The sequence below is a fragment of the Cupressus sempervirens genome, chromosome 9, assembly GCF_028749045.1.
Source record: "Cupressus sempervirens isolate cs-2001-9-10 chromosome 9, ASM2874904v1, whole genome shotgun sequence".
In the NCBI taxonomy this organism is placed as follows: domain Eukaryota; kingdom Viridiplantae; phylum Streptophyta; class Pinopsida; order Cupressales; family Cupressaceae; genus Cupressus; species Cupressus sempervirens.
Window position 1 is genome coordinate 191,640,600 of NC_143126.1, and position 13,463 is coordinate 191,654,062.

Below are 13,463 nucleotides of genomic sequence, written 5' to 3' on the forward strand. Positions count from 1 at the left end.
AAGGTGCAAAGGTTTGGGTTGAAGGAATTTAGGAGGAAGCATTCAAGCATGCAGATGAATTGATGCAAGTACATACTAAGGCGTTAGCTATACTCTCTAGAATCCAGTGCATGGAGGAATTATGGAAGGATTTTACATATTTACCAAGATGAAACGATTTCCGATATTCAAAATCTAATGGAGACCCCAAAGCAAGCATTGATCGATGGTCGAGTTATCAACAAGGGGGATATGTATGATTTTCTTCGATGGTATAGTGCAATGATCATAGCTAAAGAAATGTTTGAGAGCTTCATCGAGGAGTCTGCTCGATGGAAAAAGATGGTTGAAAACATCAAACAAGGAGTATCCTATATAGTTGCATCCTTGTTGTCACAAAAATTGGTGGAAGATGAAATGACAACTGAAAATTTGAAAGTAAAGTTAGAGGAATTCTTTCGACTAAGTGTCTATGAAAGAGATAATTTTGAGAACTTCTACATCTTCTCGAATACAATGCACACCACTCAGGACTTGCTACCAAATTGGGAGGAAAGCTTGGGAAAAGAAGAAAGAACAATTGCAATTCTAGAATTCAAGCAAGAATCGACACCAAGCATTAGTATAGAAGAGTTGGAGATAGTGTTGGACCGATTCCATGCCTTCAAGTGGGGGAAATCAAGGATAGATGAAGTTAATGCACAGTGGGTATTCTAAGTAGTCATTTATTGCACCCCACTCCCTTCCTAAACAAGCATGCATAGTGGGCATTTATTACCCACTATAGTAGTGGATTCCTTCTTGTGTTAATGTAGATTCCCTTTCTTTTCCCTAACCTTAATTAGGGCTGATGTGGGGCACTCTTGGCCATTGGTTATAGTGATTATCCAGGCCACCCATTGTAATCGAGGACATATATAAAGGCCTCACTTCTCATTTGTAAGGGGAGGATTTTCTGAGATTGTTTCTATGAGCTACTGAGATGATAAAGTGTTCATTGAAGCTTGGTGAGTACTTGATGTGTCTTGGTGCTTGCTTGTTCTCTTAAATTCCCTCATTTAGATTAAGTTTAGTTTAGTTTGAGTGTTGTGATTTCATTGGAGGATGTGATGGTGTATTGATGAATTCCTTTGGTTCATAATTTTGACAATTTAGTGATTCTAAATCATTGTGCAAAGTTAGCGTAAACCTCTTTCATGCATATGTTTAACTTCTATCATTTATATACATTGTTCTTTATGATGGTGTATGTGGTGGTATGAAAATATTTGGCATAACCCTTGAAGATTGGACCAGCTCACTTGTAGTTGTAGTACAACTTGGCGAAGTGTTGCTCGCTAAATTGAGGAATTTGTCCACCAAAGTAGCATCTATTGTCATCACTACCCTTAAGATTAGAATAGAATTCCTAAACCGTATCCTATTTCATTTCCACAAATTTCATGAAACCCAAAAAGTACTTTATTGCAAAACCTTTAGATAGCTCCCACATCTAGTATGCCTTGAAATGAATCTAAGTAAATACATGTAGGGCCTCTCATGATCATTAGCAAATCACATCAACCACCGAGCTTATCCACAATCAAGACCTAACATTGAAGGAACCTTGGAGTCATTGTATGATCTTCTAGCAATCTTAGCATACACAAGACTTTGTTCAAGAGAGGAGAAGATATTTCAGTATTTTGTTCTACTATTTGGTGGGTCATAAAATAGGCATCAACATATCCTTAATATGAAAGATGTCTTATAATTGGTCTGCACCTTGTACATTTTTCTTTAATATATTTTTCCATATTATTTCCCATCTTCTTTGATGTTCTTTGGTGCATTTTTCGGTAATGACACAACTATATTTATTATTGATAATGTGTTCATTGGTTATGAACTTCTCTTTTTCTGCCTTTTGACGCGGTAGTATTATTAAAGGGTTTGTGTACTAAACTATCAGGTCAAGCCAATAAAGGCACCCATTTCCTTTTTTAAATTTATTTTATTTTATATGCTTCCTTGATGACATTATATTTATACGCACCCAAAAGGTATGAGTCCATCAAATGCTATGAATAATATATTAATATTTTGTTAATATTTTACTACAATGTTGATATCTATTTATGATTAACAATTAGTTATCTAGTTTACTCACATTTATCTAATTATCACATATTAGTTGCTTAGTTATTTGATTAATTTATTTAGATTGAAGGTGTAATCTGATAACTATCTATTTTATTAAATTATTATCTAACATAAGTATCTATTTTCTTTGTTTAATTCAATATCTAATATAGTTTGATATGTTAGTAATTGGATTATTTATTAATCTATCTAGTGTTTTATTAGGTATTTTATAATATATATATTCTTTTGATCAATCATAAATAGGAATATTAGATTATTGGAGGGATATTACAACATTTCCCCCAAAAGTAACAATCGCGCATCTGCACATTGGCTTCTCACATCTGCACTCAAATCAGTAACTAAGGTCTGCGCCCTGGCTGTCATCCTCTTGATTATGTGTTTCCCATATTGTGTTGAGGTGTAGCCATCTAGGAATCATTCACTGTGTTCAATGGGAAATGCATTTGTCCACCCACTTTCCATTTTCAAATACCCATTGTGGATTGTATTTAGTGTTTGTTTTCCCTTGATCTTGCATTTCACCATAGGCCCTCCATTCACTATGTATTCTTGCCCTAAATTCTTCCATTGGTGCCTCCTCAATTTCTTCTCCTCATCTCTTTAACTTGTCTTGGTTCTTCCATGAATCCTACTCTTTTTGCACTCCTTCATTGTCCCTTTTGTGTTCTTCTCTTTGGTTCCCACCTCTGAGCTCCTGGCTGCACCATTGCTCCTTGCATCTCTGCTCCCCATGCCATTGATTCCCACAAATCTGTTCTTTGCACCCTTGGTTGTTGTACCTCTGCTCCCTGTGTGCCATTTTTTTTAAAGTTGATTAATTGTATAATTTTTTGTATTTTGTTCCATTTTTTTATTCTCATCTAAGTTCAAGTCTTCAACATTGCATGGCACAAACTGGCTTCTATGATGTTGGGAAATTAGTTGCTTGACCTGATTAAACATCCAATGTTTGTCATTGGGACTTCATTTTGAAGACCTAGGGTTTGATGGAAAGCTACTGTCTTGTCTTTTTGTAGATGTGATTGTTGACCAAAAGTTCTAACAACATTGTTGCAAATTTTTTGTATTGATGAAATTTATCAAACCCTCAGAAAAACAATCATAAAAAGAATATCTCAGTTAAAGTTGAAATTGGTTACTGTTATACTACTGATATTGGTTCGCCAGTTTCCTGAAATGGTGACTGAGCTCTAGACAATTCTGAAGCAGCAGAATAATGAGATTCTTGATGCAAATGAATTCAAACCTTAGGCACTGCATGAATATTGAAAACTACATTTTGAAGATGTAAAACCCTGCTGCAAATAGTGAAATCTTGCTGAAAACTGATCATCATCACTGCAATGATAAAAGTCTTTGCAACTTCTGTTGTTGATTGAAAACCTATCTAACCTTTGGAAAAGAAAGGAAGAATGAGAATGGAACAATGAAGATCGCTGCATTCTTTTTCCTTTTGATGTGCACCTATATATAGAGCAATCTATTTTTGTTTCTATTTCTTTACAATGAAAATCTGATTCTTCCTCAAAAAGTGTATCTATCTCTAGATGGTGTTTCTTTGATTTAAAAACATACCACTCACATTGAATCTTTTTTTGCACTAATACGCACATACATATTTCCGAAAAAAAACTAGTCAGCCTGTTCGATGATGTGTGCTTGCGTATAACACTGCAAAATTTAAACTTGGCAATTTTTGTGCTGGCCGTAGTGCAGTCCACTTATATGATTGCACATTTTGTTTTTTGAAAACACTATCCTTTGTATATGGCACACTCCTTTCTAAACATCTTCCATTTGAACTTTATGAATATCTAATCGGTCTTTATGTTGTGCAGACCATTGTCTGTGACTGCACCTTTCTTATGACTTTGCGTATCCTCCCTTTGTCATGTATAGATTCATATGAAAACCAATAAATTTTAATGTTCTGAGAATCTATTAACTATACCAATGATGTGCACCTCGATATAGGTTAGTGTAGAATCGAAAATTACGTACTTTGCAATTTCTAAATTGTGTTGACCACTAAATTTATCATCCATTCCAGTATTTTGTTTTAGAACTCCATCAACTTGTTCCTTGAGCCTATTAGCTTCACTATCTCACTAAATTAACTTCAACCTGTTTCTAGCTGGACTCTACTGGAAACACAAAGGTATCGACAATGCACCACATTTGTAGTAGCATCCTAAATGCTTAAATACAATAACTAAATTCCAGTCCCCATCTCTTCCAATGGACAAATCTAACATTCACATCATTTAAGTGTTTTCTAACAATTCTAATGAATTATTTAAATGATGCCTCTTAGTCATTAAAATAAATAAACTCTCAAATAGTCCAAACTATTCCTCTAGCCTAGATAAATTCAGTCTGCATTTCAAGATATCCTGAACAAAATCCATTTCCAATGTACCTGGATGATATTAGCACTCCAATTTTATCATTGTAATTGACCAAAGAGCTCAAATTTTCTCTGCAAAGGTCTATACTGCTTTCCTTATTGGCTTCTAACTTATCAACTGTCAAATCGCAAAACTTGTCTTCACTCTTTTGTCTCATTTATGCATTTCCCTTTCCTAGATTAGTCTATTTTCTGTACAAAAAAGCTATGTATTTTTTTTAGGGAATTGGTATAGTTTTTCATAAACATAAATATATTTAGATAAGGCAACTATCTATTGTTGCATTCTTTTAAAATCTACCTCAAACTCTGATACCATCTAAGAACTTGCCTAAGGCAAAGAATGAAAATCCCAAAATCTAGGAGCTTAAAATGGATAGTACAAGAGAGATAGGAAAAATGATATGATCAATTGATTAGTCAACAATAATCAACAATACAATGAATAAGATTCCCAATGATTTAGAATGTAGATGTGCCTGAATATATATAGGTAATGCATGATAACTAGGAGATATACAAGTGCTAACCTATCAGTCACACTAGATGTAATCACATGTCCTCCAAGGGTGGATCATCCTCCATTGTACAACAAGTATGTAGAATATGTGCAACACTGAGAGGATGTGTAATGTGATAAGAGAAATAGGTAGATCTCACATAGAAAGAGGCATGAGATGACAACTAACTCCACCTCAAGTGGATTTCTCCAACACTATTTGCTAAAATGAAGTCCAAACTCCCATGTGTCTACATGATAGACAACTAATATGCAAATGCACTATCCTGAGTAAAATTAAATGAAGTGTAATTAGTGAATATTTAATTACACCAACACCTCCCCTTAAGTGCAACTTAGGGAAACACCTGGCTACTAAGGCCATGTTAGGTACATCAATCAACACTAAAAAATAAAAGTTACCTGTCCCACATCAAGAAAAATAATTTCCTTTCATTTTACATAACAAAGGGCTCTATTTGAAAAAAGAAAGGAACTCCTATGATGAATTTGGATTAACTATCAAAGGCTAGAAACCACACCTTTGCCACGTCCCTGTTAAGCTTCTTCACAGTTGCTGCTAGAGCACTCTTCTCATTGGTAAGCTTTGCCTGCCAAGAATTAAACATTTTAAAGATGTTCCATGAAAAAAGAGAGCAACAAACTGTAAAAACTAAGAAAATGCCCAACAACTAAAATTAGCATATTTTAACCAAAACAGAGACTTAGATATAAAAGAATGGTACGGATATCGAAGTTGAAAAAAATAGCCAAACTAGAATTTGAACAAGAATCTAAACATTTTGCTGAAATTCCTTGAGGCGGTACTGCTAAGAGCATGTAAAGTGGTGGTTAAATCCAAAAACTTGAACTACCAAGATTAATAATAAAAGAAAGCTGATATATCTGGAAACATTGAGAGCTGACCTAGTATATAGAAAAAGATACAACAAAATGTCTGAAATTTCCAACTACTAAATATCACTAATGGAACAAGTGAACAACTCTACTGAATGCAACCATATCAACTATCAACAAGGAAAGAACTAAATAAAATTAGTGAACTATTGAGAAAATTGGGGGAGAGGAATCTAAGACATTAAGATATGTTTAAGGAGGTTGAACCACTAATTTACAAAAGCAGAAAATACAATTCGAGCTATTGCAAAAAGGAAAAATGAGATAACAAACTGGCCTAAAAATAGAAACAATTAAAATGCAAGTGAAATGGAAAGAGAATATAAGAAAAGGTACTTGTCAGTGTGTTTTAGAAATGAAAATAAATGCAAGTTTCTTTATCCGCAAAAATCAGAATGTCAAGTCTTAGCCTAACAGCAGTACATATGGAAACATGAAAAACAATCAACATTAACCAAACTATTCAAAAGGTTCAATTGCCTTTTCAATAAATAAATAAAATGGAAGGAGGTTAAAGAGGATGTCATTGATATACAATTTTTACTTAGATTACTAATCATCTACCTCAAGAATAGAAAACACACTTCAAATTAGTTTAAGAAGAAAAGTGAAAAACTAAAAGTCAGCATAAAATAATGAAAATGAAAGTGCAATGGAGAGAAAATCTTTAAAATATTGTATTGAGATTATTGGCAGTTTAGGTTCAGCAATAAAGATAATCAACAATAATCACTACAGACAACAGATATTCATATTTTGAAATGATAATTGGGGCGAAATAAGATAATGCAGCAAGTTTAAATTTTTTAAATTAAAAAATTAATATGAGCAAGCCAGGGCAGATTTAAAACTAGTATTCTAAAGTTCACTTTTTAAAACAGCACAGAAATATATAAATGTTGGAATCATCAAAGAAAGATGGAATCTTTCTTTAAATTAAGAAAACAGAAACAAAAATTCTGAGTTACCAGTTTGGCTTAGGGTTCAGGTAATGCTGGTATGGTGAAAATTTTTAGAGGCTGTGTTTTTTTTGGATATTTCCGTATAGTATTGATGGCAGTGTATAAGTATTAACAGATGAACTCGTCCAAAAGTTTTAGATAAGCACTCTGCTCCAATCCCAATTGCAGATGAGAACGATGGGAGCTGTAACAGGCCATCCTCTCTGCATAATTTCTCTACTGAACCAATCTAATCTGATATAATCAAATCAAGATTAGTCAAATTATAGTTAAAGTTGGTACTGCTCAAATTTTCAGTCAGCTAGCTCAACAAATCTTTAGCCAGGCCAACCCTCAAGAAAACTTCACTCAGGTCAGCCAGAATAACAGAGATCTCTTTAAAATTTATATTAGCCGTTAAAACTGTCAATAATAGGCAATCACTCAACCCTTCAAACAAACAACAAGCAGTTGTTCCTTCAAAAGAACAGCAGTTTCTTCATTAATGTCTCCTTTTAACAGCGGTTTTCAGCATTTTTTTCCTAAAAATGCCATTTGAACCCTTTGAACAACCATTTGATGCCAAACAAATTTGAGGATGATTTTTCCTTGCTCCTTTCAATCTTCATATTCATTGAATTGGGCTAACATACCCCACTCCTATGTTTTCCTTGCTTTGAATCAACTTACCCTTCCTATGGCATCCTCACTCTGATGCCATATGTTGGAAGAATGAATGAATAAAGTTTGAGAAAACTGCATGGCACACACTTCAACAAACATATGGTTGTATCTAATACTATCTATAGTACGGGTAAATTGCATTAGTGCTTCTAAATTATATTGTCTATTAGTAATTACTTTCTAGAGGTAACTAATGTGGTGTTATTACATCAACATAAACAATAAATGCTTAGGCATACCAGATGTAGTCTAACAGAATACTATGTATAACAGGTGCTGCCCCAACACAAGTTGGAAGTTAGTTATTGGATAATGGGATTTTTTGCTAGCAGATTGTTATTACCAAAACAACTATATAGCTAGACAGAAAGAGGCCCTTGGTATTGTATATGCCGTGCAATTTATGAATTAATTGCTGGCAACATCATTTGAGTTTTTTGTGGATTATCAAACATTATTATACTTTTTAGTAAAACTATCATTCAAGGTTGGTGCAAAGATGGCTTATGTTACTTCAAGAATTCACATTTAAAATGATTTTAGACTAGGAAAGAAACATATTATGGTTGACACTCTCCAGAATCAGGTCAGGTGAACCACCAAAAAGTGTGAATGAAGAATTTTTGGATACACACTTCAAATTGCTAAAGTACCATCCAAGACTATTTGTATATGTTCATAGCACTGTTTCAAAACGAATTACAGGCAAGCAAAAACTAAAGGTTACCAGCTAGTCAATGAATTGTTGTTCAAGCTGGGGCCCACCAAGTGTTAAAGTGTGTGATGTGATAGGAGATTGGGAATAAACTCCAGGAGGCCCATGAGGGTCTTATTGGAGGCCATATGGAACTGGAAATTCAAACCACATGTAATGTACTCTCAGCCAGCCTATGGTGGCCTTGATGCCAAAGAATGAGTAACAGAATATTGAATTGGCAAACCACTAAAGAAGACTTTATACAGTTTTGACCATCCCAAACACAAGAACTATTTGAAAGATGGGGATCGCAATTCATTTTGCCATTTAAATTCAGCCAAACATGTGTAAGTACATTATGTTCACACTTAAGTAAGTGACTAAGTGAGTTCAAGGAAAAGCCATGTACAATAATAGAAAAGCCAAGTCGAGGCTGCAAACAAAGCCCTCAATTTAATGATAATATGTGGATTATCTTGGTTTGGTTGAAGATTCTATTATCCCTGTTTTCTTAAATCTAGCCCATTTCCCATCCCCATTCCACTTAGTCTTGTGGAACAAGGGATACCAAGACAAAACACTTTGTCTACGAGAATAGTATTACCATCACTAAGTTCAATCAGGCTTGGATTTGAGGGATTTTTTATGACAAATGCATGAATGTCAAAGATCTTTTTCAGTAGATCTGAAACTAGATGTTGGCGACCTCTCTATCTTGAAAAGTTAGTTATCACATTACTTCCTCTATGTTCCAACCTCGTTATTTTTCGTACTTTTTTCCAATGTTCCCACCATGATGATGGTCATGTTGTCAACATGGCCTCTTGGGTTATAATTGTCCACAGAAAGATGAGGATGACATTAAACAAATTGTCTTCAAAAAATAAAATGGGTTAGGGTTTGGCCTTCTAAGAATGAGAATGTTATTCTATAGAATACCTAGTCTCCTAAACTTGATGCTAACTTTGACGACTTCAAACTAGGTGTTGATAGTCTATTATTGTGTCTAAGACATGTAATTGGTGCCCTTGTGCAATAGAAAGTCTTCAGAACCTTCACCTAAGTATGGTTATCCTTTTATGAAAGACAAGGTTTGCGATAAAGATCCTGTTAGGAATTAGTGTTCATATAGGGGTTTGAATTAGCTATAAAGTTGTTGAGAAACGACTTCATATTATTATTGTGGTTTGTTAGAATATCATATATAGGATATATATATTATTAGTTGTAGAAGAGATTGTAGGTATATGTCTACAACTCATCTTATGAAGAAATGGTTCCCATGATATGGTATTTAGAATCCTATATAAGTGTGTTATGTATTGAATGATATAAGAAATTTAAGAAGATATCACTATATGTTCATTCTAAAATTTGATTTAGTATCAAAGCTAGATCGGGTGTAATCCCCTCATCAAACTGCCCAAGAAGACGAGAGGATGAGATTTGTAATTTGTATGGGATAGTGTGGTCAAAATTTTAGGAGAACGAATTGAACTTTTTGTGTTGTCTATCTATTGAATGTGTATTATTTTGAAAATGCGATGGGATTTGTCAATTTGGATTTTAATTTTGTTTTGGTTCCAAATGCTATTATTGTGATGAAGATGAGGGCTCCTATGAAGATAATGAAGTATTTGATATTTGCAAGGAAAGCATTTCATGTTCGAAAATTGATCTTTTTATGCAGAAAGGTAAGTGCACATTGTCATGAAAATGGATAAAGATTATGTGCAAGAGTCCATTGTAGGTGTTTTGTCCATTCTCAAACACTTATGTTGTCTTGAAAATTTCTTCTTTCATTTTTGATCTCCCACTAGAACCTACATTTGCACATGATGATGTTCAAGGAAAACTCCAATACTAGAATCTATAACCCGCTACAAAAACCTTCATAGGGGAGAGAAACATTTCACTAGGTAGAATAAGTATTGACTATCGAGATTCAAAATAATATACAAAATCTTGCTTATAAAGGCAAGGAGAAAGAGTCAAAAGATAACAAGAAACTAACTATCAAAATTTTAAAAATTGAAATGCAATATAAAACTATGCCTAAGTAAACTTAAGCATGAGTAAATGAACACCCACATAAGTGCAAATTAGGGAGAAGAGTATTGTGCATAAAGAGCAAGATGCAATGTGGGTTCCAACTACAAAACCATTTAGGTGCCCATGTACAATGCAAATGCAATTAAATCTCTCACAAGTGGAGAAAACAAGAAAATCACATCAGATAAAACTCCTCTCCAAAAGAGAGAAAAAGTAATGCAAGACGATGCATGGATTCGTGGACTCAATTATAGCCCCCAAGGACTACATACATCGAGTATGTACAATCAATGATTCCCAATAGGAACGAAAAAGAGAGAGAATATGTCCCTCCCATAATGAAGAAGCTCTAATGTTGATGAAGAATTCCTCCACCCAAAAGATGATGCAATGTCTATAAGAAACACATCTCACCTTAGGAAGAAACAAGTCCACCAAATGATGAGGAAACCATTGAAGGTCCAACTAAAAAATGGAAACCTCTGAGAACTTACTAGGAGTCTCCAAACACAAAAAAGCCTCCACATACTCATGATCAAACTCAACCAAGGAATGTGACTCAGCAAGTGAATGAGGAAACTCATCAACACCAACCTCCAAAGACAAGGAATCAACAAATGTACTATCACCAAAGAGGAGAGAAAACCCCTCAAATATGTCTTCCTATCTATGAAACAAGACTCAACAAAAAAATGTGAAATACCTGCCAAATACTCATCCCATATAGCATGATTTGGAGTATGAACATGTGATGACCCAAACTAGACCCAAACAGTAATGCTGATGCACAAACTGATTTTTTTTCTGATTATTTTTTTTGTAATTTTCTGAATATATGTTTTTTTCTCCTTTGTAGAAATGAATAACAACTTCAAAGAAATACGAAATGGAAAATATGGAATTAAACTATAACTATAGAATCCACTTTGCAGCCTCTATTGAACAACTAAAATTGGGATTACAAATTATAAAATTGACACTTAAATAAGTCTATTTTTCTTGCAAGCCGTGAATTCCAAAATTTACCCTCCTTGATATAAGCGCTGCCTCACCAATATAGTTCTGCAGCCCGTGGTTTATTATCAACTCCCAACATAAAACCAAAACCCTTACTACTGCCAAATACGGATCAGAATAGGCTAATACAGGTTGGCCACGTGCAGGAATATCTTGGACAGTCAACATGGGCCTCTGAATTGTAACCGCAGGTGCCAACTCAAATCGCAGGATGGGGAAATTTGATCACTGGCCCTTGTGAAGAAGTCTGCAGACCCATAGTTGAATCGCTGCCCTTCAAGAATGCAATTCGATGCTTCCAATGACCAGACGCTGCCTGTAGGTATACAGCCCTTCAAAAATTATCACCAATCTCTTCAAATCAGAACTCACAAGCTCAATTTGATATTCTAATTTCCAATTCAATTGGAATTCTTCAGCAACCAATAACTCCTTAGCCACAGTAATACAGTAGGAGGACTTAGAAAATTGTATACAACAGCACAACTTGCAATGAAATTCTCAAAACGATCTCCAAAGCACAGAAACCCTCAGCCAAATGTCAAAGCAAATTAAATATTCAAGGACCCTTATCTCTCTCAAACGGAGCCATACTTATAATGCTTTTCTGTGCAACTTAGCTTCACCATGACACTTTTCACTTAGAGATTGCTTTATAATATAAAGTCAAACTACTTTATAATATAAAGCACAATAATAATTACAAATGCATTAAACAATCATAAAGTCTCATTATAATTGAAATAAATTTGACAGCCAAATTATTTCATCTGGAGTCCAAGAGCAAAGTGACAAACAGCCACCAGTGCCAGAACTGCCTTGCCAAAATTAGAAACTAGCCAAAAGTGACTTACTAAAAATAGTAAGTCTAAAAATAGCAAAACCACAACAAAGACCCCAAATGCCAAACGTCAACTCACAAGGGTCGCAATGATGAGCTAACGAACCCATACTCCAGGATCTTGCTAAATTGGGAACATTACACATCAACCTACTAAATAGAAGCAATCTCCAAATCTGAAGAAGCGGGTAGTGGAGGAGGAAGAAACTCAACACTAGTCTCAAGAATGCCACAACTCAAATAACCAAATTTCTCATCACTAACATAATGTACCCTTGGTGGAAAGATATAGACATCATTCAAAGGAACATAACTATTATAACGAGCAAAATGAAAAAAAATACAATCAAGATATGTGATCAACCAACCAGTAACAAGGATCTCTTTAGTCTCCATATCTCTAATGCATGATCAAGAGTGAACTCCACTATCTTACCTTATGCATAATGTGTAATTTGATAAACTGAAAGGAGATCACTAGTCAAGGAGGGTACAAAAAGAACATAATAAAGTTATATCTCACCCATATCCAACCCTAATACATGTATTGTTACCCATCAAAATCTTAGGTGAAGTACAAGGGTCAAACGAAAACACATCCATTAAAGATGTCATTTGTGAATCAAGAACCCATCTACCACTCTTAGGAATAGTGGAAGCCAAGAGTTCTTTACCTTTCCCATGTACAAATCCTCCAGTTCTTGTTTGTGTGGATGAAAGATGGAGAAGTTATTGATTGTGAAGCTGAAGAAGTAGACATTGACGAGGGCAATTGGATGTGGTGCATTTGAAGAAGGTATGAAGTTCATCAATCTTCTTAAGATAACACTATGCTTATCATGTCCTAATTTCTTGCAATGGGCACATTTCTTCTTTTGTGATGACTCCCCTTTGGAAGTGGGGCTTGGACCCAAGAGTAGGTTGTAAAGGAAAATCCTTAACTCTATCATCAGAATTAGAATCCTTATTATGTTTCTTGTCCTTGCCACTTGACACCTTGGGATTCAGATCTTCAAGTGTATGGAACATCAAAGGCATCAATGTGCTCATCTAAGCCATTTTTTCTTGTTCCCTTGTCAGTTGAGCTACAAAACCATCAAAAGAAGGCATTGTGTATGTACAACCTAAGCATCCATACTAGCATAAAATGTAGAAACAAATACTAAATAATCAAGAACTAGCTTAGAGAGAATGGGAAGTATCAATTGCACATCATCTTTTGTAACCCCACATTCTTCAACTACAATCTAAGAGACTTCGGCTTTGTGAAGAAATCTTGA

General features: G+C 34.6%; 1 protein-coding gene across 2 annotated transcripts in view; it reads right to left on the minus strand.

Annotated features, from left to right (window-relative positions):
- LOC149538132 (uncharacterized protein At4g15545-like) overlaps positions 1-13,463 on the minus strand; it is an 83,665-nt gene that overhangs the window by 28,156 nt on the left and 42,046 nt on the right. For both annotated transcript variants that reach the window (XM_089799510.1, XM_089799511.1), the window contains exon 2: positions 5,576-5,644. In XM_089799510.1, coding sequence (XP_089655636.1) covers positions 5,576-5,644 — 69 coding nt within the window. The remainder of the gene's footprint in view (positions 1-5,575; positions 5,645-13,463) is intronic.